This window comes from Nicotiana tabacum, chromosome 13, assembly GCF_000715075.1.
Source record: "Nicotiana tabacum cultivar K326 chromosome 13, ASM71507v2, whole genome shotgun sequence".
NCBI lineage: Eukaryota > Viridiplantae > Streptophyta > Magnoliopsida > Solanales > Solanaceae > Nicotiana > Nicotiana tabacum.
In genome coordinates this window covers 20,028,672-20,049,045 of record NC_134092.1, presented here as the reverse complement: position 1 = coordinate 20,049,045, position 20,374 = coordinate 20,028,672, and the positions used below count along the sequence as shown (strand labels likewise).

Below are 20,374 nucleotides of genomic sequence, written 5' to 3'. Positions count from 1 at the left end.
TTAAATTCAGTCCATATTGATCTGACCCATCTTAACCCGTTTAAAATTGGGCTGATTTTTAACTAAATTGATCCATGAGTAATATGCAAAATATCTTAGAATCTTGTTGTTGTTGTTTGATATGTTATATATAACCATAACAAAAGAAAAAAAGGGTCTTATTTAGTAATTATATAACTCATAAGAAAGCAATACATATTAAGTAAAGTTTGGTAAGAGTTGAACGAGTTGGGTTATGACTCAAATTTTAGCCCTCTTGACCCAATCCATTTCAGCCCAAGTGACTTTTGACCCGCTCAAATATTGACTCAACCCTTTTAACATGTTCGAAATCAATCCAACCCACCCATTTGACATTCCTAATTTTGTCTTAGCTTTCACGTAGACGTTAACATCGAGCATAGTCTATTGAAGTATCCAGTTGGTAAACAGTAAAGTTATTAGGCCTGACACTATAAAATCCAGCAAGTAGGTATCAGATTTTGTACAAAGCTTTTCAATGTTTTCAACCATAAGTACCTAATTACTAAACTCTGCAATTATTATAGATAAATAAAGTCATAATAGTATAAGATGAATCCATTGAACAAAGGGCAATGGCATGGGTGGATTTACTTTTTCAATAGTATGTATTAGACGCATTTTTTTGCTTTCGGTTCGACTATTAATTCTATATAAGTATATTATCAAAAATTTATAGACATGTACGTGTCTTAATTATTTTGAACCCGTTGGCTGAACAACTAGTTGTTACATGATTGGATTTCTATTTGAGTGAGATCAGAGATGCCTTTGCTCCTATAAAGGCCGGCGCAAAGAATGCTTTGCTCATCTTTCTTATGCCTCATTATCACAGCGTTTCAAGCAACCATTTAACATTATTCGAGTATTTTAATTTTCAAAAATAATTTTTTTACATTTTGTAAATCAACATTAATTTTAATAAGTCTCTGGATCATGTCATGAATTTGAGCAAGGGGCTTTTTGATATATACTGCTAGAATTTTTTTTCCTCTGTTTTTTTTATATACGAGAAATGCTAAAATTCACGATCTGCCTCGAGATATAAGAGAATAAAATAGGGAATAATGACCCTGTATAGGCGCTCTCAAAATAATAGCCTAAAAAAAATATTTTTTGTACATGCATATATATTATGTATGTTACATGCAAAAATTATATAAATTTTCGGCTACTAAGTGTAAATAGTTTCTGTCGTGGGCTAAAAGTGAAAAAAAAAAACCCAATAAAACAAGTGGGTTTTTCGGGTCATGGGCCTAGTGAAGTGGTCCAAGCCCGGCTGTAGCCCATTAAGCAGCTGTAGATTGATTTTGAAGAGGGAACATTGATTGGAAGTAGTTAATTTAATTTACGCAAATGGTTCGTTCAGCTAACTTCTACCCAACTATACACAACCATTAATTACCTGTCCCAACTCCTTCAAAGATCTCACACCCCACTACACTTCAATCCCCAATTATTCATTTCTCAGAAAATTTTGCTCTTTCGTAGATCCCAAAGTATTGTGTGTGGGCAAAGAAAAATGAAGGTTGTAGTAGTTACACGTAGCGGCAAAGAACTAATCAAGGGTGGCCTTGAGCTCACCGATTCCGTATGTTTCTCCATCTTTCCTCATCTGGGTTTGTTTTTGTTTTTGCAAAATTGCTCAATTATCCCACATGGGCGCCTACTTTAAGTAGAATAATGGTTAATTCTTTAAGAAAATTGTGCATATACATATGTCTTTTATATTTTATTGGTTTGCTGATGTAAATTTGGTGGTTGTTATTTCAGGCCACGGTTACTGATCTGCAGGAGGCAATTCATAAACGAAGTGAGTGGCTACTGTTTATTTCTTCAAAGATAAGATCTTTTTATGGATATTTAATTGACTACTTAATTGTTTTCAAAGATGGTAGCTTAGTTTTTTTCAAACAACGGTGCACTTCGACTATTCTACCGGGCAGCTGCTATCTCTTACCAACATAGGTACAAGATATGGGTTCATTCGAACCCAGTAGCTTTGGGTCAAACACTGTGCATGTGTTAGAAAATCAACTATTAAGTGCAAATAATAGATCACAGACTCAGCAAATCAAATAGAATGTGATAGAATTTTGAACTAAACCATAAAGCTTAAATCTTGGATCAGCCTATGGAGGTACTGGATAATGCTCCTCGCCAAGGCATAGGTATATGTGATAAAACATATAGGAGATTAGGGGTGGCAAACGGGCGGGTTGAAAACGGGTAATGCAAGAACGGATAAATTATTCGATCATAAAAAAAAATGGGTTAACCAGCGGTCCATATTATCCATGGCTTCTTGAATATGATAACTTTTGGGAGAATTCCTAGTCTCCCAAACTTGAGAAACCCCAATTTGAGGCTTTACAATTGTAAAAGTTAAACTCATTAGTTATCCATTGGTTATCCGTTTTCTAAGTGGATAATATGGTTCTTATCTATATTTGACCCGTTTTTAAAAGTTTATTATCTAACCCATTTTTTAATGGATAATATGGATAGATACCTGTTTTCTTTTATCCATTTTGCCACCACTATAGGAGATAAAACGTAACTTACTTTTGCTAGTTCATAGTTCATGCATCTTTCACAGAAAACAGAAAATCCGTCCCTTGGAAAGTTCCCTGATAGTTAAATCAGTTAGTTTGCTCTGATGTACTAGTTAAATGCTTGACATTTACATGAGGAAAATATCTGTCGAATCTGCCTTGAGGCACTTGACTAATGAAAAGGCAGAGTAGTTTGAAGGGAAGGTGTAATAGCTTTTACCATGCATATTACTTAAGTTGATTTGCGCATTGCCAGGAACTTTTAATGTTCTACTGGTTGATCATGACAGAAATTAATAAATTTATGGTTTCAATTTTTAAGTTGTGATTCAACTCCCTGAGTGATTTTTTACAATTTAATTGCTTCTTCAGAAATAAGAAAATTTTGTGTAAGTGTCTGTGTGTTGTGTCTTTGTACTGTGTACATATATAGAGTAGTTTTGGAGATTTAAACAACTTGATGTGATGTCCATCTTTTTATGTTCTTTTCCAATTCTCTCTACCTCTTGACCTCGATTGATTTGTTTGTTCTATCTTTTGTTAGGCTGAAAATGCATGAAATATACTAATATAGTGTATGAAGACACATGTGTATGTGTGTTTCTATGTGTTTGTCTGTTTTCTCCCATTTAGAGTTTTTCGAGAAGGAAGCCATCACGGAATGGAACTACTATGCATGTAATGGCTAATTTTTAAGTGACAAATAGGTTTTTCGTGCTTCCGTTTATCTCCTGCAACTGAGCAGGAGCTTCACTGCCCTGGGAATGAGACAAATAACATACATTTTTTTTATTAGTAGGACTAATACTAACACAAATTAGAAGGATGTACTCCCTTTGCCCAATTCAAGTGACACATATTGACTTTTTGTTGCAAACTTTTTTGTTTTATCATGATTTTTGATATGCAGTAAAAAAATTGAAAATACAATTATCAATTTAGATAGAGTTCATTGTTTGATTTTGTGAGAAGGCACGGGAGAAAATATATTATTGATATTGAATGAACAATACAATACGAGAGGTCCTTATTTATAGCTATACTATACAAGGACATACTACTCTTCTATCAATGTGGGACAATACTACACTATATACATGTTGTAAACTAACACTCCCCCTCAAGCAGGTGCATACAAATCATATGTACCGAGCTTGTTACATATATAACCAATACGAGGATCAATGAGAGACTTGGTGAAAATATCTGCAAGTTGATCATTCGACCTCACAAACTTTGTAGCAATCTCTCCTGAAAGTATCTTTTCTCTGACGAAGTGACAATCAATCTCAATGTGTTTAGTTCTCTCATGGAACACCGGATTTGATGCAATATGAAGGGTAGCTTGATTATCGCACACAAGTTCCATCCGACTGATTTCACCAAATTTCAACTCCTTGAGCAATTGTTTGGTCCAGACTAGCTCACATGTTGCCATAGCCATTGCTCGATATTCTGCTTCTGCACTAGACCGAGCAACTACATTCTGTTTCTTGCTCTTCCAGGACACCAAATTTCCTCCTACTAAAACACAATATTCAGACGTAGAACGTCTATCAGAAGGTGATCCTGCCCGATCAGCATCTGAGTATCCAATGATCTGCTCATGACCTCGATCCTCAATGGGTAACCCTTTGCCTGAAGCCGATTTTATATATCGAATAATGCGGACAACTGCATCCCAATGACTATCACAGGGAGAATTCATAAACTGACTTACAACACTCACATGATAAGAAATGTCGGGTCTAGTCACTGTGAGATAATTTAATTTTCCAACCAGCCGCCTATAGCTTGCAGGATCGCTAAGCGGCTCCCCCTGTCCTGACATAAGTTTAGAATTCGGATCCATCGGAGTGTCAACAGGTATGCAACCTATCATCCCCGTCTCCTCAAGAATGTCTAAAGCATATTTTCTTTGAGAAATAACAATACCTGAGCTAGACTGGGCAACCTCAATACCTAGAAAGTACTTCAATCTGCCTAGATCCTTAGTTTGGAAGTGCTGGAAGAGATGCTGCTTCAGATTGGTAATACCATCCTGATCATTGCCAGTAATAACAATATCATCAACATAGACTACCAGATAAATACAGAGACTTGAAGCAGAGTGCCGATAAAACACAGAGTGATCAGCTTCACTACGAATCATGCCAAACTCCTGGATAACCGTGCTGAACTTACCAAACCAGGCTCGAGGAGACTGCTTTAGACCATAAAGTGACCGACGCAAGTGACATACAAGGCCACGAGACTCCCCCTGAGCAACAAAACCAGGTGGTTGCTCCATATAAACCTCATCCTCAAGATCACCGTGAAGAAAGGCATTTTTAATGTCCAGCTGATAGAGGGGCCAATGACGAATCGCAGCCATGGATAGAAAAAGGCGGACTGAAGCCACTTTAGCCACGGGAGAGAAGGTATCACTGTAATCGAGCCCAAATATCTGAGTATATCCTTTGGCAACAAGACGGGCCTTAAGTCAATCAATCTGTCCATCGGGACCAACTTTGACCGCATAAACCCAACGACAACCAACAGTAGATTTACCTGAGGGAAGAGGAACAAGCTCCCAAGTACCACTTGTATGTAAAACAGACATTTCGTCACTCATAGCTTGTTGCCATCCTGGAAGACAACGATTCACCTGTAGACTTAGGGATGGAAACCAAGGACAAAGAAGATATAAAAGCATAATGGGGAGATGACAGACGATGATAGCTCAAACCGACATAATGAGGATTAGAGTTAAGTGTGGTCCGTATACCTTTCCGAAGTGCAATCGGTGTACTAGGAGCAGGGTCCGCAGCAGGAGCAGGGTCAGGTGCAGGACGAGAACCAGTTGGGCCTGATGGAAGACGCAAACGACGATGATAAGTCAAGAGTGGTGTTCCTGTGGCTGGGGAACTAGGGGGAACAACACTAGACTCCTCAACGGTTGGTATGGATGAAACCTCTGTGGTCGAAGGTGGAGGAGGAGCTATAGTAAACTCCTCAAAGGTCGGTATAGGTAAGACCTCAGATATATCATGGTGGTCAGCAGAGGTAAAGAAAGGTTTAGACTCAAAAAATGTGACGTCAGCTGACATAAGGTACCTACGAAGATCTGGAGAATAACAACGATATCCCTTCTGAACACGAGAATAACCAAGGAAGACACACTTGAGAGCACGAGGAGCTAACTTATCTTTCCCAGGGGCTAAGTTATGAACAAAACACGTGCTCCCAAAAACACGAGGTGGAAGAGAGTATAAGGGTGACTGGGGAAACAATACTGAATGCGGAATCTGATTCTTGATGGGAGATGAAGGCATCCGATTAATCAAATAACAAGCTGTGAGAACTGCATCGCCCCAAAAACGCAACGGAACACGAGATTCAATTAGAAGTGTGCGAGCAGTCTCAATAAGGTGCCTATTCTTTCTCTCAGCAACCCCATTTTGCTGAGGGGTATAAGGATAAGATGTCTGATGAATAATTCCCTGAGAAGTCATAAACTGCTGAAATTGAGAAGATAAATATTCTAAGGCGTTATCACTGCGAAAATGCGAATAGAAACACCAAATTGGTTTTTGATTTCAGCACAGAAACTCTGGAATATAGAAAATAACTCAGAACGATCTTTTATTAAGAAAAGCCAAGTACATCTTGAATAATCATCAATGAAACTGACAAAATAACGAAATCCCAAGGATGAACTGACTCTACTAGGACCCCATATATCAGAATGAACTAAGGAGAAGACAGACTCTGCATGACTCTCAACACTACGCGAAAAGGAGGCTCGGGTATGTTTCCCAAGTTGACACGACTCACAATCTAATGTAGACAAACTAGATAAACTAGGCACCATCTTCTGAAGTTTGGATAAACTCGGATGTCCTAAACGTCTGTGGATTAGATCTGGAGGATCTGTAACTAGACATGTTGTGGAAGGACTGAGTGAGTTAAGGTAGTAAAGGCCTTCTGATTCACGTCCTGTACCAATTGTCTGTCCCGTACTGCGGTCCTGCATAATAAAAGAATCGTCAATAAAATATATACCACAATGAAGGGCACGAGTCAAACGACTAACAGATGCAAGACTAAAAGGACAGCCAGGGACATAAAGAACGGAATCTAGGGTGATAGAAGACAAGGGATTAGCTTGTCCAACTCCTTTTGCCTTAGTTTGACATCCATTGGTTAAAGTAACAGTGGGAAGAGACTGTGAATATACAATATTTGACAAAAGTGATATATTACCAGAGATGTGATCAGAAGCGCCGGAGTCCATGACCCATGGGCCAAGAGTGCTAGACTGGGAAACACAAGCAAAAGAATTACCAGAAACAGAAGTATCAGTCTGAGCAACTGAGGCTACTTGTGGAGATGTCTGCTTACTTGCTCGATACTGAAGGAGCTCATTATATTCTTCTTTAGATAAAGAAAATCCTTGGTTACCTGGAGTCTCGGTCTGAGCAATGTAAGCATTTTTGGGTGGACGACCATGTAAGGAATAACACATTTCACGAGTGTGTCCAAGTTTGTGACAATAAGAACACTTGGGTCTAGATCTTCCAAAACGACCTCCTCCTCGTCTATGCTCCATAGTTTGAGATGCCCGAACATCCATTGTCTGGGATGCAAGAACAGAGGAATCAAGTATCTGTGATGAGATCACTGGTGGACTTGGTGCTGCAGCAAGGCGGAGTAATCGAGAGAATAATTCATCAACTGTCGGGACAGACGGACTAGCCAAAATCTGGTCGCGTACTGAATCAAGATCATTAGGAAGTCCAGCAAGGGTAAGAACGAGAAACATCTTCTGTCGCTGCTCTTGTTGTTTTTCCACACTAGCAGAAACTGGCATCAACTTTTCAAATTCCTCCATGACTGCCTGTACTTGACCCAAGTAAGTAGACATATCCAATTCCTGCTTCTTTAAGTTTGTCATCCGTGATATCACATCATAGAAGCGAGATATGTCATTAGTGTATAAGGTGCGTGCCTTTGCCCAAACCAAATAACATGTCTGGAATGGACGAAACAAGGGCATCAACTTGGAATCAATAGATCGCCACAAGATGCTACATAACTGAGCATCGATTTTTGCCCAAAGTGCTATTGCCTTTTCATCTCCATCGCTAGACTGTTTGATTAGATGATCTTGAACACCTTGACCTCTACACCATAACTCAACAGATGAAGCCCAAACTAAGTAGTTTGAACCTCCCATTAAAGGTTCCGAGGTAATAATAGCACTAGAGCTTCCAGAACTCATGTTTCTAGACCCAAAAGCATCAAATCCCAAAGACATTGTTGCAAATTATTACCAAATAGGAGAAAGAATCAAATGTAATCCACTGAAACAGTGTACGGAAACACAGAAACAGAATACTGAAAAAATGTAGCTGTCGGAATCTACTGTAGCTGCCGGAAAAAAACTCAAAGTTGTCGGAATGAAATGAAAACAGTAGGGGTAGGATCGGAATTACCAGGCGACCCAACTGTTCTGAAGGAAGATTTTCAAAAAATGGCCGGAAGTGGTCGTACGCGCCGGCGCGTGAGCTCACGCACGTGAGCTTCTTGTGGCGCGTGGAGGCGCGTGAGGAGGCTGCTGCCGGAGTTTTTCATTGGGGTTTGGTCGTCGGACAGTGACGACTCTTGTGGTAGTGTTGGATTTTGCACAACACTGACAGAAATGAAGCAGATAGAAAACAGCCTTAAAAAATACTGATTTCTCTTTCCCGGAATCGCTGGAATTTATGCACAGCGATTTCTCTTTCCCGGAATCGCTGGAATTTATGCACAGCGATAAGTCTCTCACAATTGCTCTGATACCATGTGAGAAGGCACGGGAGAAAATATGTTATTGATAGTGAATGAACAATACAATACGAGAGGTCCTTACTTATAGCTATACTATACAAGGACATACTACTCTTCTACCAATGTGGGACAATACTATACTATATACATGTTGTAAACTAACAGATTTTAATAAGAGGAAAACATCTTGAAATGGAACAACTATGCGTCTTAAAAAGTTTTTATTACTTCCATTTTTCACCTAGCTTCATAACCTTGGAATGGGACTAATATCATATAAGAAATATGCATATCCTTTATCCCAATTTGATGGCACAGATTAACTTTTCTTTGGGAAACTTTTTTATTTTCAATGTGCATTCTTTGTATGTTATAATAACAATTAGAAAATATAATCATCAATTTGACTGGAACTTATAAAATGAATTTTAATTGGTCAAGTATCATTATTGAAATCTTGAACTACTTGATATTGATTTCAATTCAGTTTTGATTTTTTTTACCAACAAATATTAAGTTGTGTGACTTAAAATTTGATGGAGGGGTTAAGTTTCAGGTTCCCTTGAAATCTTATGCGGTAAAGTTTTAGAACTAACATGTGGAATAAAAGAGTGAAAGATAGAAGTATTGTGTGACTTCATTTTTAGTGGTTGATACTTGTTCAATTAGGTTGTATTGATTAGCGATGGCCGGTCTAGTAACAACTGGAATGATTCTGAACAATTTTTTCATCAGCTCAACTGAAAGAAGATTCTTCTAGAATTACCTCTGGGGCTTTGATCTAGTGGTAAGAGCGCAATGCATAGTGTGGGTTAGGCGCATGTAACGAGTGCCACAGACAAAATCCTAGTATTTAAGTGGAGAAGAGTAGAAGGGTGGGCTCATTAGCCAGTGAGTTTTTGAATCGTGCATCAACTAGCCCTCCGAAATTTCTCGATTATCAAAAAAAAAAGAAGGAAGATTCTTCTTTTAGTGTGATTGATAGGAGGATCATAATTTTGTATGAGAAGTGAGGATGCGTTTCCTGCTTATTCACTTCAAAGTAGTTGGTACTTGTCACTAGATACACTTCACCCATGGTTAAAGAGTTTGTCTTAATCTAGCATCTGCAAAGGTTTGTATCAAACTGGATCTTCTTTATCTGCCAAATCTTTCTATGTAATGGTACGGTACATTTCTTGCTATGAAGTGATCTTATATGGGTTTTCTTTGTTAGTGAATGTTAAGGTGATGAATCATGTACATGCAAATATTAAGCTCCATGTTATTCCCAGCTGTGCAGCGTACAAGCGAGCATTTTCTTTATTGAGCCTTTAGCGTTTATGATGTATGTGCTTGATATTTTTATGGGATTGCGGTGCGTTGTAATATTTAAAACATTAAAGATGACTATCTAGCACTTCATGTGGTTTGAACAATTAAACGAAAAGTGTGCAAGGCCCAAAACTTGCAGATTAGTCACCATAATTATGAAGTTGGTGAATTTACAATTCGTGAGTAAAGTTGTGGAATGGTGTACTCTGATGTTTGCCGTTTCTTGAGACAACTTTCTTATTTGCATTATTATGAGTTTGACATCATTATAATATTGTTTGCTTCTGATCTCAACAGCCAGAAAATACTATCCTTCTAGACAGCGACTCACCCTGCCTGTCCAACCTGGGTCAAAAGAGAGGCCAACTGTTCTTCACTACAAGAAGAGTCTCAATGAATATACTAATGGGAGCACGAGTGAGTTAACCGTAGTTTTCAAGGATCTTGGTCCGCAGGTTAAGTATAGTACACTTTTCTTCTGGGAGTATCTAGGTCCTCTGGTACTCTATCCTATCATTTACTACTTTCCAGTCTACAAGTTTTTCGGCTACAAAGAAGAACGTGTTATCTACCCTGTCCAGACATATGCCATGTATTACTGGTGTTTCCACTACTTCAAACGGATCATGGAGACCTTTTTTGTGCACCGGTTCAGCCATGCCACTTCTCCACTTTCCAATGTTTTCCGGAACTGTGCCTATTATTGGTCTTTTGGAGCTTTCATTGCTTACTATGTGAATCACCCTCTTTACACTCCTGTAAGCGATCTCCAGATGAAGATTGGATTTGGTTTTGGGTTAGTTTGCCAAGTTGCAAACTTCTATTGCCATTTATTGTTGAGAAATCTCCGAAGTCCCAGTGGTAATGGAGGTTACCAAATACCATACGGCTTCTTGTTCAATATTGTTACCTGTGCCAATTACACAACGGAGATCTACCAGTGGTTGGGCTTCAACATTGCTACTCAGACAGTTGCAGGCTATGTCTTCATGGTTGTTGCTGCTAGCATTATGACAAACTGGGCCCTTGGAAAGCATCGTCGTTTGAGGAAGGTAATCATTTGACCACATTCTTCTAAAACATAAGGAACAAAAAGAACATTTTTACCAATTGAAAACAACAGTATGCATTCCTTTAGGCTATACATGCAATTGCATCTACATTGAGGCTTGTTGACTGCCCAAGTCTTCTTATATCAATGGGCTTCAATTCGAAAGTATACGGTGCTACTTTGAATGGAAGATTATCTATTCCATCAGCTTCTTGTCGCTGATGCACTGCACTTCCCCCTGCGCGCAAGGGGGTGGGGTGGGGGTTATAAACCTAAGGAAAGAAAATAGAAACTTATTCCTCTATGAGTTATTTGCTTATTTTCATAGTTGACAGTTCAAACTTAACACGGTTTGCTTTAGAGAGAATCTAAACTGTATGCACGAGTACTACACTACAAATAAGATGGAAAACTTCCTGCCAAATTTAGTTTGCCTTTTATTCGGATAGGACGGCCAATGTGTTACTTTGCTCATTGAATTTTATTTATATGCTACTACGCTGGACAGTGAATATTTTAGACCAATTAACAGAACTGCTAACAAGCAAGATGTGTGCTTTACTGCTTTATGCAAATATTCATTTGTGCTTATCAGGAAGCTTCTATTTTTATAGTGTCATTTGTTCTGGTTCTTAGCTTTGGCACCTTTTCTTTGCAGCTCTTTGATGGAAAGGAAGGAAGACCAAAGTATCCTCGGCGATGGGTGATATTGCCTCCTTTCCTTTAGAAATGTGGGGAAGCCGGAGAATTGTTCATTTAGTTGCCCATTTTCTGTGAACCTGCAGCTTTTGAAGGTTTATGTTTCTCATTTAAGGATTTAATACTTCATCAGATTTTTCCCTTGGTTCTCTTGTATTTCTGTTCCATGTCTTAGCTTCTTTTTAGACCAGACGATGTTTGAGTGAGTTCATTTTTGTAGTTCTCACTTCTTTGTGATGTTTTCAAAAACCATCTTTGTTACCCTCAGTTGTTGGATTAATCTATTGTTTATGACAGTGATCTTATAATAGTTTGCAAGGAATTTACATGTATATAACAAGTTCTGAAACTTACATGCGTCGTACGGGCAGAGGTGGATGCAGCCTTTCTATAGTAGGTTCAACTGAACCTAGCATTATCGACACAGAACATAGCTATATATGTAGAAACCACCAACTTTTCAATAAATATTAAATCTTGAGCCCATAATTATAGGTACAATGAGTTTATTCTAAGAACTTTGTAGGTTGAACCCATTAAGTTTAAACCAATCCGATCTAGTTTTCTAGTGTTATCAGGAGAGCATCTGATTTTATACTGGTAGGACAAAGCTATTTCTCTTTGATAAGGCTGTTCCTCAGTCATAACTCATTACTGAGCAGTGTCTGGTTTACAAACTAAATATGATGGGAATTCAAAAACACGATTTTTTTTTCATGGAATTAGAAGTGTAAATTGCCGGTAAAATAGGTATTTAACAATCAAAAGTTCTGAGAAATCTAGTTGAGTGACCTTCTAAGTGGTATAAGCATAGTTAAGCGAGTTTTCTGTTACATACAAATGAAAAATGACTTTACTAATTACTAGATAATTCAGATAGATTGAAACACATATACCATCTATACCATCTGAATAGATATAGATAATAATTCAGATAAGTGCTCAAAGAAAATGTTTGATCCTTTGGTTGAACATTCCCAGCTCAAAGGGTAAGAGATGACAACTGTAGGTTGAGGAAAAGTGAAGTTTCTAAGTTGGATTGACATGTGCTTGGGTAGTGCAATTGCTGTATTAACTGCTTTAATCATCAGAAGAGAAAAAAGGCAAATGTCTTTAAGACAATCACACATGGGTTTTGCATCTTTGGAAGGCTTTAGAAAAAGCTAGAATGGGCATAGAGTATGACCCCCACACCCTCTTTTTAATTTATATAAAGTTCAATCTTGCGCTTACTTAAACTATTTTATAGATGGCATCTTACCTCCTACATAACTATCAAATAATTCTAATTTATCAAGAGAAATCGCCTACGTCTTTTTGCTTTTGCCGGAATTTAATTACGAATTTTCTATGATTTTCACTCATTTCATTCGCAATAAATCTAGATTGTTAGGTGCTGACCCCATACTTTCTTTGTTAACTGACTTTCCAACTATGAATTCTGTACTTCTACTCAAAAAAGGGGGAATGAGATTTTACAGACACTCCTCATGCTCATTGGGTTTAAGATTTTCAAGATCCATGATTCCATATTTTATTAATTGAGATTTGGTATCATTAACAAACAGGTCTTTTCAGCTTTAAGAGAAAGTAGTAATCTGTCATTTCATGCTATTAAATTGCCATTTTAATATCTCCTAGCTCTTTATTGGCTTTGACATTTCAGGTCCTATTTGTTAATCAAGCATGGTAGATAGGGGGGACGGGTTGGGACCAACCTTCTATTTCGGTGAACAATGTTCCACTGATTAACCCAGACCCGCTCGTGAGAGACTATTGAGTTTGTTGTTGTAGTGTTCCACTGATTAGGCGGCGATAGAATTTGAACCTCGAGGCGCATTTTAGATTTTTGTATTTAACACAATAATGTAACATTTTTTCGTCACTTATTCCTAGTTTATAAGTATATCTATCAAAGTTTTTGGAACACTATCTGTTTTCAATCATATTCTCTTAAAGAAGATATTTAATAGCAATCACAAAAATATTGGTTTAACTATCCTCTATCTCTCGTATTAATACTTAATTAACACTCTATTGTTTGGAACAATGAGGATAGATTTAGAAAAATAAAGTAATAATAGTTTCTTGTTTTTTCTAAAAATCCAAATATCTTAGAATAAAACGGCAAAAATTTGAGACCGGAAGAAGTAATAACTAATAAAAGGAGTCATATTAGGTTTGAATCTTAACAAAACCATCATTATGAAGCTAACTCTCATATTGAGTAACTTTGGCTGGTTGTTGCCTTGAAGGTAAGTTGAATTTGTTGTGGATGCGCGCGCGCACATATATATATATATATATATATATAAAAGTAACATCTACTTTGCAAGAATAAGTTAATGTCTTTTTCTTTTTTGAAAGGGATTGAAAACTGGAATTTTTTAAAAAATTCTTCAACTTTTTTAAAAAAACTAATGATGCGGAATTATCAGGAAAAAACAACAAAATGGATAAAATGCACAAACACGAACTGGAAAATCTTACTTAGAGACTGTTTCCAATAGATACTCGGCTCAAGAAAAGCATAAGCATAACAGTAACGGGGAAGAAAAACAACAGAGTAGAAGCCATGAGAACGAATTAGTAACCGCAGGATAATAAGCTGACCGAAATGAAAAACAACACGTAGTAATAAGAACCTAAGAATATGAAAATACGAAAATATATACTAATACTATTCATATAGAAAGAAGAATGCGCGATTACCTAGTAATCTCCTGACCTAATGTTATATTGAAATGTTATGGACTTTTATATTTGAGCAAAGGTGTCTGTATCTTAATATTCCATAGAACATGCACCCCCTTTTTCCTTTTCCGAACATGCACCCCTTTAATTATAAAAACTATTCGAACTTATTGGTCCAAGAGATACGTTTTAATTTGTTTTTAATTATTTGTGAGAGATAATATAGATTTTCTTCCACCTAATTTGACAAAGTTTCAAATCTTTGTGAGAGATAATATAAGAACAATTTATGAATAATTGATTGGAGTATAAGTAATATACAGTGTAAGAAATTTTTACAGTATTATGTTATATTTATTTGTTGTAGCAGGTAATTTATAACAAATTTTACATTTTAAGAAAATTATCTATAGATATATTTAGGTGACCTGATATTGTATATTTAATCTATTTAAATATTCGGCAAAGGGCCAAATATACCCCTCTATTTTTGAAAATGGTCTAAGAATATACCTCGTTATACTATTGGGTTATCTATACCCCTGCAGTCATACTTTGGGCTCAAATATACCCCTTTGGGTTCAAATATACCCCTAATTTAAACGGAGGGACACGTGTCATCGTCCTGTTGGTCAATTCTAAATATCTCCTAATTAATTAAAAAGACCCATTACTCATACCCGAAAAAATAATTTTTTTTTGTTGTAAAAACTGGAAAAAACTAAATTTTGTTTTTTTACTAAAAACTGAAAAAAACGAAAATATTTTTTTTTCAGTTTTTACAAAAAAACTGCTTTAAAAAACTGAAAAATATTTTCTAAAACAATATTTTTGTAAAAACTGGGAAAAAAAACTGAAAAGCAATTTTCTAAAGCAATTAAAAACTGAAAAAAACTAAAATATTTTTAACTAAAAACAGGAAAAAAAAAAGAAAAAGAAAGAAAATATTTGTTTTTTCAGTTTTTACAAAAACATTGCTTAAGAAAATTATTTTTTAGTTTTTATTTTCAGTTTTTACAAAAATATTGCTTTAGAAAATATTTTTCAGCTTTTTTAAAAGCAGTTTTTTTGTAAAAACTGGAAGAAAAAAAATATTTTTATTTTTTTCAGTTTTTAGAAAAAGAAATTCAGTTTTTTCCAGTTTTCACAAAAATATTGCTTTAGAAAATTAATTTTCAGCTTTTTGTTTTCAGTTTTTACAAAAACATTGTTTTAGAAAATATTTTTCAGTTTTTTCTAAAGCAGTTTTTTTGTAAAAACTGGAAATTTTTTTTTTTTTTTTTCAGTTTTTAGTAAAAATAATTTCAGTTTTTACAACAAAAAATTACTTTAAAAAATTATTTTTCGGGTATGGGTAATGGGTCTTTTTAATTGATATTTAGAATTGACCAACAGGACGATGACGCGTGTCCCTCCGTTTAAATGAGTGGTATATTTGAACCCAAAGTATGAGTGCAGGGGTATAGATAACTCAATAATATAACGAGGGGTATTCTTAGACTATTTTCAAAAGTAGAGGGGTATATTTGCCCTTTACCGTTAAATATTCATATAGATTGAAAGGATATGATATAAATAGTATGAGAAACCATCAATCTGTCAAGCATCTTCTTGGAACTTTATAAAGAAAACAAAAAGTTACATTGAAACGTTCACATTTTCAGCTAATTCACATAATTAAGTGTTGGTTGATTCGGGAATATAATTAACCTAATTAAGACGTTTTACAATGTATTTCCATAATATCTGAAAGCTGTTTTCAAAAGTGTTACAAAAATCTGAAAACAAATGAAATAGTAGGTGCTAAGAAATTTTAACCAGGGAAAAATGAGAAATGCCCACATCGATGTATAAAGTATAACAAGCACATAACTCAACCGCAACAACATATGCAGTGTATTTCCACCAGAGACGAATACACAGTATAGAAAAAAGGGTCACCGGTGCGGCACCCGGTAATTTCGACAAAATCTCCATGTATACTAACAAATATCTTTAAGAAATAGTCAGATATTAGCATAGGCTCACGTACCAATTTTTATGACTAGTGATAAATTTATATTGACTGTCATGGTGCCCCGTGACCGGCGACCACCAAATTCTAGGTCCGCCTTTGATTCCCATAAGTGGAGTCTAAGAAGTATAATGTGTACGCAGACCTTACCAAAATCCTGTATAGGTAAAGAAATTATTTCCGATAGATATTCGGCTCATAATCACAGCAGTAAAGAAAATGAAATAGTAGGTAATAAGAAATTTTAATAAGGGAAAAATGAGAAATGCCCACATCGATGTATAAAGTATAACAAGCACATAACTCAACTGCAACAACATATCCAGTGTATTTCTACCGGAGATTAATACACAGTATAGAAAAAAGGGTCACCGGCACCAGGTAACTTTGGCAAAAGCTCCATGTATACTAGAAAATATCTTTAAGAAATAGCCAGATATTAGCATAGGCTCACGTACCAATTTTTATGACTAGTGATAAATTTATATTGACTGCCATGGTGCCTCGTGACAGGCGACCACCGAATTCTAGGTCCACCTTTGATTCTCACAAGTAAAGTCTAAGAAGAATAATGTGCACGCAGATCTTATCCAAATCTTGTATAGATAAAGAGGTCATTTCCGATAGATCGTTGGCTCATACAAGAATAATATAGCAGTACAGAAAATGAACAAGCACATATATGACTCTATTGTCGTGAAATTGTATTCTTTCTTTGAGGAGTCAAAAATATTTCATAATGCATACGTTCGGTTAGGCATAAACTTTAATTTTTCGTATTGCTTTGTTAACTAAGGTCTAAGTACAAAGAAAAGATAAATAAAACAATTTTTACAAATCTAATTTTGAGAGAATATATGAAAGAAAAAAAATCTACGTCTTTATTTGCAGGAAGAGAAAATGAGAGAAAAAGCGAAATGGGAGGGACTCGGTGGGGACCACTAAATGATAGCCCCCACGATGTTTCAATGATGTCCGTTTATCCAGACTGTTAATAGATCCAACGGCTGAGATTTATTCTCCATTTTCAATATAACCCCTCCATTTTTTCTCCTATCTCCGCCAAATAATAGGGGAGGAATACAATTAAGCACTTCCCATTTTCATTCCTTTGTCTCTCTCTCAACTCCCGCTCTTCAATTCTAAGCTCCAAAAGGTACAATTCAATCTGCATTTCCCTTTAAATCTTTATTTTCCTTTGTGTTTTTAATTTGTTGTTATATTCTTTTGGTTCCTGCCTTGATTTGAATTTGATTTATGTGAATTCTGATTTAAGGAACTATAACTGCTTTGAGATTACTTCTGATAAAGTTATCTGACTTGGGTAAAGATGCTAGATTTTAAAGGATTTTCTGTGTTTGATAATATCTTTTAAAATAATATTCTTATAGAATCAATATTTAGAAACGTTGAGTGCTAGAATAGAGAGGCAATATATAGATTATAGACACAGGCAGAGCAAGGATTTGAAATTATGGGTTCAATATTCTAATTCGTTTTAAGTTGCTGGGTTCTAAATTAATAAAATGTGCATAATTCAATAATTTTTTAAGACAACTACAGGGTTTGGACAAAAGTTACTGGATTCAGCCGAATCTGTATTCGAAGGGCTAGCTCCGCCCCGGATTATAGAAACCTAATTATAATATTTCAAGTTGTATATTTTTACTAAAGATTCAATTTTTAATGCAGGAAGTAGCATAAGATGGCAGAAGGTGAGGATATTCAGCCCCTCGTCTGCGACAATGGGACAGGAATGGTTAAGGTAAGCTCAAGATTTGTGGTACCCCAACCTATGTTGCTCGGATCCTTCAAAAATGTCACCAGGTTGTGTGTCGGGTCCTTCAAAATTTATTCATTTTTGGAGGATGCGACATAGGTGTGGTGGCATTTTTGGAGATCCTAGCAACATTGACCACAACAGAGTTAATGTTCCATTATGTCATTTGATGATACTTATTAACATTTGAGCTGTTATCCTTAAGAAAGTTAAAGAGATTCTGATGTAAGTTTAATATCTAGGCTGGGTTTGCGGGAGATGATGCCCCGCGAGCTGTATTCCCTAGTATTGTTGGCCGTCCCCGTCATACTGGTGTGATGGTTGGCATGGGTCAAAAGGATGCCTATGTAGGAGATGAAGCTCAATCGAAGCGTGGTATCTTAACCTTGAAATACCCAATTGAGCATGGTATTGTCAGCAATTGGGATGATATGGAGAAGATATGGCATCATACATTCTATAACGAGCTTCGTGTTGCCCCGGAGGAGCATCCGGTCCTCCTAACCGAAGCACCTCTTAACCCTAAAGCTAATCGTGAAAAAATGACCCAGATTATGTTCGAGACTTTTAATACACCAGCTATGTATGTTGCTATACAAGCTGTTCTCTCGCTCTATGCCAGTGGTCGTACCACCGGTAAGCAAATTGTCATTTGTCAGCATATCTATTTTTTGACTCTCAAATTTCTCATGTTTCTACTATTAAAAGGACCTTTTTATTATGTCTGAAGCATGGTAAACACAATTATTGATCTGGTGAAAAAAAAGAATAAAATGAAAGAAAAGCCTACATCTCATGCATTGAACCGATGCACATAGCACAGTTTTCATTTATATCTACCGGACTACTATGTTTTGGCCACAGATTGCAAGAACCAATTTTTTTCTGGTTATATGTTTCCTTGCTTTTTGTCTATAAAGCAAAATAGGATTAGTCCATTCATTATCTCGGATAGGCAAGATTCAATTCACCTTGTTTGGAGATATTTGAGACGCAAACCTAGTACTATTTCGCTGCCTTGTTGTGAAGAATTCTGGTAATTGCTGCTAATTCATTATTTTTCTACAGGTATTGTGTTGGACTCTGGTGATGGTGTTAGCCACACAGTCCCAATTTATGAGGGGTATGCCCTCCCACATGCCATTCTTCGTCTTGACTTGGCAGGTCGTGACCTCACTGATAGTTTGATGAAGATCCTCACAGAGCGTGGTTACTCATTCACCACCACAGCTGAGCGAGAAATTGTTAGGGACGTGAAAGAAAAGCTTGCTTACATAGCCCTAGACTATGAGCAGGAACTAGAGACTTCAAAGACCAGCTCTTCTGTGGAGAAGAGCTATGAGCTTCCCGATGGGCAAGTTATTACCATTGGTGCTGAACGTTTCCGGTGCCCTGAGGTCCTTTTCCAACCCTCAATGATCGGAATGGAAGCAGCTGGAATCCACGAGACCACATACAACTCTATCATGAAGTGTGATGTCGATATTAGAAAGGACCTCTATGGAAACATAGTGCTCAGCGGTGGTTCTACCATGTTCCCAGGTATTGCTGATAGAATGAGCAAAGAAATTACTGCATTGGCTCCCAGTAGCATGAAGATTAAGGTAGTCGCACCACCAGAGAGGAAATATAGTGTCTGGATAGGAGGCTCTATCTTGGCTTCCCTCAGCACCTTCCAACAGGTTTGCATCTAACTCCTCCTTGCTCTCGTAAAGAAAACGAGCCTCGCCTTTTTTGCTTGGACAGTTTCTGACTTTGGGTTTTCTGTTTGTCTTTTGTCTGCAGATGTGGATTGCAAAGGCAGAGTATGACGAATCAGGTCCTTCAATTGTCCACAGAAAGTGCTTTTGATTATCCGAGGACAATGTTGATAACGGGAGATTACTTTCTTCTACTGGAACAGAATGCAGCTTGTGGTGTTATATTTTGTCTTTGTTTTCTGTATTTGTTGTTCTCATTTTGGATTGAGGAACTTGAGAGGGCAAAGAGTTGATTGTTGGATGATCTTATTCTTTTATTTTTGTTCATTTAGAAGTTTCAAACTGTTCCATAATATACTTCCCTTGCTGTGTGTCTTCCTTCTCGCCCCCCGTACCCACGCCACGGTCCTCTTGAGATGATTGGGGAAAGATTACCAGAAAACTGTATCTAAACTCGTTTATCAAATATTTTTAAAACCCCCTTATTTATATCTCGATTTCTGGACATGTTTGTTATAGCTTCATGTTAGTTTGACTTATACCAGAATTCTGCTAAAAGAAGTCTGTCATAGCTTTTGCAACTGAGAATTTGTCTTCAGATAACAGTTCCCAATCAAGGCTAGAGCACTACCCTTTGAACTCCCTAAGATTCAACGTTGCATTACGATGTGATAAGGACAATATAGCCCGTTTGGCCAAGTTTCTTCTAGACCAAAAGCACTTCTTTTTTTCAAA

General features: G+C 36.7%; 2 protein-coding genes across 2 annotated transcripts; both read left to right on the top strand.

The window, feature by feature from the left end:
* Window positions 1-1,342: 1,342 nt before the first annotated feature.
* On the top strand, window positions 1,343-11,760 carry LOC142161594 (very-long-chain enoyl-CoA reductase-like). Its single transcript, XM_075227784.1, has 4 exons — window positions 1,343-1,612; window positions 1,795-1,834; window positions 9,999-10,753; window positions 11,411-11,760. Exons 1-4 carry the CDS (start codon window positions 1,544-1,546, stop codon window positions 11,477-11,479), a joined length of 933 nt encoding a protein of 310 aa, XP_075083885.1. The 5' UTR covers window positions 1,343-1,543; the 3' UTR covers window positions 11,480-11,760.
* Window positions 11,761-17,189: 5,429 nt separating this feature from the next.
* On the top strand, window positions 17,190-20,008 carry LOC107796649 (actin-97). Its single transcript, XM_016619439.2, has 5 exons — window positions 17,190-17,315; window positions 17,852-17,924; window positions 18,182-18,575; window positions 19,008-19,621; window positions 19,725-20,008. Exons 2-5 carry the CDS (start codon window positions 17,865-17,867, stop codon window positions 19,788-19,790), a joined length of 1,134 nt encoding a protein of 377 aa, XP_016474925.1. The 5' UTR covers window positions 17,190-17,315; window positions 17,852-17,864; the 3' UTR covers window positions 19,791-20,008.
* Window positions 20,009-20,374: the final 366 nt, after the last annotated feature.

Excerpts from the sequence above, each read along its gene's own strand:
- LOC142161594 (XM_075227784.1), top strand. The coding sequence starts at position 1,544 with ATGAAGGTTGTAGTAGTTACACGTAGCGGCAAAGAACTAATCAAGGGT. Across the intron at positions 1,613-1,794 it reads GCCTTGAGCTCACCGATTCC|GCCACGGTTACTGATCTGCA; the intron begins GTATGTTTCTCC and ends TTGTTATTTCAG. Across the intron at positions 1,835-9,998 it reads GGAGGCAATTCATAAACGAA|CCAGAAAATACTATCCTTCT; the intron begins GTGAGTGGCTAC and ends TGATCTCAACAG.
- LOC107796649 (XM_016619439.2), top strand. The coding sequence starts at position 17,865 with ATGGCAGAAGGTGAGGATATTCAGCCCCTCGTCTGCGACAATGGGACA. Across the intron at positions 17,925-18,181 it reads ATGGGACAGGAATGGTTAAG|GCTGGGTTTGCGGGAGATGA; the intron begins GTAAGCTCAAGA and ends TTTAATATCTAG. Across the intron at positions 18,576-19,007 it reads TGCCAGTGGTCGTACCACCG|GTATTGTGTTGGACTCTGGT; the intron begins GTAAGCAAATTG and ends ATTTTTCTACAG.